Below are 5,294 nucleotides of genomic sequence, written 5' to 3' on the forward strand. Positions count from 1 at the left end.
CCTATCCCGAAATACAGACTGTGTTGCATTTGCCCACTAGAAGAGCAAATATGCCATTGCAAGAAGATTTATAATGGTCAAACCAAATAGTTTAGAGTTGAGGTGTAATTTCTTTTTTTCCTCTTTTTTGGCTACACTACTCTTCGAAAATGTGTGACCTTTTGACCAGTTCAATCAAAATCTAATCATGTAAGTTTCGATCAAGTCAATTTATCAGTCAAAAATATCTTGTAGCTTATCACGCACCACGTACCCCAGAAGAAACATGGAAAAAATCAAGGAGAAATACCAAACGTACTCTCAACATCTCCAAGTAGTACCAGTCCTGAAATGCTGAAGAAGAGAACAAATAAGTAGCTTCGGTCAAACAATAAATTACAAAATTTACAGATTGAGAATTGCTACATATGTTGAAGAAGACAACTATTTTAGAATCTGCCATTACTTTTGATACAGATCACTCTATCGTAATAGACAAAATTACATGGCCCTTTTACATTCAAAGGATAAACAATCATGCAACCATTATGTTTGTCTTTACTCTTGATGGGTTTGAGAAGAATACTTTTTATTGCTAATTGTGAATTGTTATTCAATCTTTTTTCGAATTGTGGTACAGAACTATAGACTATTCTGTGTTGAGCTTTTAAATTATTTTTCTTGAAATTTTATTCAAGTTAGTGACCTTTAAATCGGTTTTACCAGCTCCCTTAACCTGCCGACGATCAACGACGGACACTGCCATCCTAGAAAACCTACCAATGAAATAATAATCGTGAAAATAATACCAGCAGAACCACAATAATATAATCATCCAAAAAATAAAATAAAGAAATCAAAGAGTTTGCTTGATAGTCATCGCAAATTTATGGCATTATTGTTCTTAAGATTGAGATTGACAAAGAGATAGTTTGAACTTTAAATTGTTGCTTCCTTTGAACTTTGATGGGAAGGGTGAAAATGTGAAATAATTTCCTTCCATCTCAATCAACTTTTGGTTGGTTTTTTCTTTTTCTTTTTTTTCTTCTTTTTTTGGTTATTCAGAAGAGTACAAAAGGATAAGAAACTAAGTGGCGTTTGGACATAAGAATTGTAAAATTCCAAAAAAAGTGAAAAAAAATTTCATGTGAAAATTGTATTTGAAAATTAGAGTTGTGTTTGGACATGAATATAATTTTGAGTTGTTTTTGAAGTTTTATGAGTTATCAGAGTGAAAATTTTGAAAAATAACTTTTTGGAATTTTTTATATTTTCAAAAAATTCCAAAATACATTTTCAAGTGAAAATTGAAAAATTTATGATCAAACACTGATTTCGAAAAAAAATAAAAAAAAAACTCGAAAAAAAAAGTGAAAAAGTTTCTTATGTCCAAACTGGTGATTAAGATACCTAGAATAAGAGGAGAGTAAGTACATCAAATCCTCGTGTGGCTGTCCTCATATATACAAGCTGTCGTTATTAATTTGACTGTCCCAATATGCCACAAGAAACAAAGAACTTGATCAAATTAAATCACGAGTTTCTTTTTGTTTCCCTTAAACATTTGGACTGTTGCTCTTGAATTAGAATAAGGGCTTTGTAAAATCTCATTAATTCATTGCGAGTCAAATGGATTTGAATATGATGTGAGACATTGATATACTTATTACGTGTGGATCCAGTGTTTCGACAATGAATACGGCTTGGACCACGTATATTTGAGTGAAAATTTTGATATTGAATCTTTACACAAGTAGCCGACTAGAGTCACTATTTACTTTTTCTAGTCGGTATACATAAAATATAAACTAATTATGTATGATTATACATATATTATATATGAATTATACATATATTATACATCTTCCGTCTATTTTTAGTTTAAGTAAATGGGTGAGCAGCTATTTAGGTTAATTCTTCTGTTTATATCAGTGTTTTAAAAGGCGTAGGCGTAAAGCGGAACATTTTACATATGCCTCATCGGGGCGTAAGCCCCATATGTATTTAATTTTTAATATTTTATAAAATAATATAATGACAGATAATATTTATAAACAGGTAAAATTGCATAAAAATTGAAGAAAGCGACATATATGTGTGTTCCATCCCCACAAAAAACTAATCAAACAATCTATTATACGTTACTTACAAGCACAAGTAATTTGAATCTAAAAAAATAAAGTTTTCTATATGGAGGAACAAAAAGGATGATTAACCTGCAATTTGAACTTTGGATTTGCTACTATGAAGAAAAATGTAGTTCTCTTTGTATTTGTAAAAATATTTTAAATATTCGTTGCTTTTGGGAGATATTAGCAGACTAGCGGACAAGATAAAAAATTGAGAAAACCATGAATTAGAGCTTAAATCAATAAAAAAAGGTCTTTACTTTTAAATTTAATACTTTTGAGTTCCTTTTTAAACCTTTTGAGTAATTACCAAACTCACTTTTGAGAATTTGGGTATTATATGAAGGACTAATTCAACAAATTTTGTTTTAATTTGAAAAAGTCTCTAGAGCTTACTCCTTACTAAAAAAATGCGCCCCGAACGTCCGGGCGTACGCCCCAAACGCCTCTTGAGACTTTCGCCCCACACCATCGCCCCGGGGCGTTTTTGGTACGCCTCGCTCCGGAGCTCGCCCCAGAAACGCCTTTTAAAACTGAGGTTTATATAATAACAACAATAATAATCGGACTCACTTCAAAAGTATTGATTCTAAATTTTATGTCCATTTATATTTATTATTATATCATTTTCTACTATAAAACCTACTGCAAGTAATGCACAAATGTGCATAAGTCCTTATTTTAGCTTAAAATCATCTCATTTGCTAATAAAACACCTACAGGCGGGAAAGAATATCAGCTGAACTGCATTTGATCTGCTTGTATATGAGCGATAATCGAATTGTCAATTTGTCTTAAGCATAAAGGGACAGAAACATACACTAACAACTTTTGCCAGCTATACGTTACTAGTATCAATCAAATAATCGACTAAGCAATAACTCAGAAAATTAATACTAATTTAAGTTACTATATACACTTACAAGATAAAAATTTATATTTTCAATGCAATTTAATAGGCTAATTAGTAGGTTATATATCTTATTTATAGATTATCAAATAGACATAAAATAATTAATAGGGGAGATCGGTTTTATGACACACTACAAATATTTTCTTAAATATATACTCCTTTCGGCAGGAATTAATAGAGAAAAATATAGCACAAAAGATCGATAAATATAAAATATATCGAATATTTTTTTAGGATTATTTTCTTTTATTCAAATTTTAATCAGGCATAGGATATTGTTTCCCTTACAAATAGTTACTAGTTCATGCAAATCTTCTTTGACCATATGATAATGTATAAAACCCTATACATTATAAGTGCATAAAATCATCCTCAAAATTAATGTTAATGGAGCTTGCTAGTCGTTAAGATAAGACAATTAATGGGACAAAAAGAGTACTTTTTAGGATGGGGAAAGAATCCAACGTTCCCATGAAAGGTTTGGAAGTCATAAGACACCTTTTTTTTCCTTTTCAAAGGATTAAAAGTTTAATTCCACTTTCTCAAAAGTTTGATTTGACCGATAAAGTTTTGTTAACTTTTGCATAAGGAACAAAGTATGTCTTTTTATCTCATTTAATTAGGTCCACAAAAGGTCTGTTGGGGAGTGGGAGTATAAGGGCTGCTATCCATACAACGCAAAAAGGGAGTAGGGAATTAACCGGGGGGGGGGGGGGGGAAATGGTGAAATTCAAAAATAGTAAGATTTACAATTGATAATTGAAAAGTAGTTACAATTTTAAAAACAATCGAAATTTAGTCACTTTTCATGTAAAGATAAATTTGAACGAAAATACTGTTCAAAATCCGAAAAATATTCCAGCATAATATACTAGAATTCGAATTTTTTACGTGTGAACTTTCAACATAATATACTGGAATTCTAGCATAATATACTGGTCCAGTATAATATGTTGGAAGTTCATACAGAGGTGCTCCAATCTCCAGTATATTATATTGAGATTAGTAGTGATAGTGGTGGTTAAGCTTCATTAGTTAGTTATAACTAACTTACAGTAGTGTAGAGTTAGTGTAGCTAGAGTTAGCTTCTAGAGTTAGCTGGAGTAGAGTTAGTTTTAATTCTTCTTCTACATATGCATGTACAGCTACACTTGTAAAGTAGATTCGATGAATTACATCTTTATTTCCTCCACTTCTAGAATATTCCGTCAGATTCCCTCTCCTCTAACCTATAACTTCAGCTCCACATCCATGGCAGAGCTCCATGGTTAGCTGATTTCATCATGGTATCAGAGCCACACGGCCATTAGTGTAGTCTTATCATCATCAATGCTGCTGTCTCAAAGTTCATTTGGAGGATCAACAATCGCGACTCTCGATAACACCGAACCAGAGAGGTTAAGTCACAATCATCCACTTTTCTTGAATTCAAATGATAATTCAGGAGCTATATTGATTTCATTGCAATTGAGAGGACCGAAAAATTACTTTGTGTGGAGCCGGGCAATGAGGATTGTAATCCTAGGTCGAAATAAGCTAGGTTTCATTGACGACACATGCAAAAAAGAGAATTACGGAACGAATCTTGTTGATCTCTGGGAGCGTTGCAATGTAATTGTATTGTCTTGGTTGATGAACTATGTTTCACCGAAATTGTTGAGTGGAATGGTGTATTCCTCAAATGCTAGTGAGGTATGGGATGATCTGAAAGAGTGTTTTGATAAGGTGGATTGTTCTAGGATTTTTCAGATTCACATAGAAATTGCTACTATTAGGCAGGGCACTAGCTCAATTTCAACCTATTTCTCAAAATTGAGAGTACTTTGGGCAGAATTTGATAGTTTCGCACCAATTCCTAACCGTGATGCTGCCAATTCTCGTGAATTTGTCCAGTTTATGGAGCGTCAAAAGCTTCTACAATTCCTGATAGGACTCAATGAATCTTATGAACAAGCTCGTAGTCAGCTCTTGATTATGGTGCTAGTGTCGTCAGTAAACAGGGCATATTCTATGCTAATGGAACGTGAGAGCTAAAAGATTATAGAAAATGCTTCCGCTAACATGGATAATATCGAAATGACTGCCTTGATGGCAAATAGAGCTGGAAACCAACAGAAAATGAGGAAGAACTACAACCTCTTCTATGACTTTTGCAAGATAAAGGGGCATACTAAGGAAACATGTTATAAAATAGTGGGATATCCAAATGATTACAAGTTGAAGAAGAAGTACAACACTCATGCAGCAGCTAATATGACAAACTGAGCAGACTG

At 32.6% G+C, this 5,294-nt stretch overlaps 1 protein-coding gene across 1 annotated transcript; it reads left to right on the plus strand.

Annotated features, from left to right (window-relative positions):
* Positions 1 to 4,350: 4,350 nt before the first annotated feature.
* LOC142168901 (uncharacterized) lies at positions 4,351 to 5,055 on the plus strand. Its single transcript, XM_075230074.1, has one exon. The coding sequence runs from the start codon at positions 4,351 to 4,353 to the stop codon at positions 5,053 to 5,055; it is 705 nt and encodes a 234-aa protein (XP_075086175.1).
* The last annotated feature ends 239 nt before the right edge of the window (positions 5,056 to 5,294 follow it).

Source organism: Nicotiana tabacum, chromosome 14, assembly GCF_000715075.1.
Source record: "Nicotiana tabacum cultivar K326 chromosome 14, ASM71507v2, whole genome shotgun sequence".
Classification (NCBI taxonomy): Eukaryota; Viridiplantae; Streptophyta; class Magnoliopsida; order Solanales; family Solanaceae; genus Nicotiana; species Nicotiana tabacum.

Bases quoted from the DNA above. Each gene is read 5' to 3' on its own strand.
- LOC142168901 (XM_075230074.1), top strand. From the start codon at position 4,351: ATGCTGCTGTCTCAAAGTTCATTTGGAGGATCAACAATCGCGACTCTC.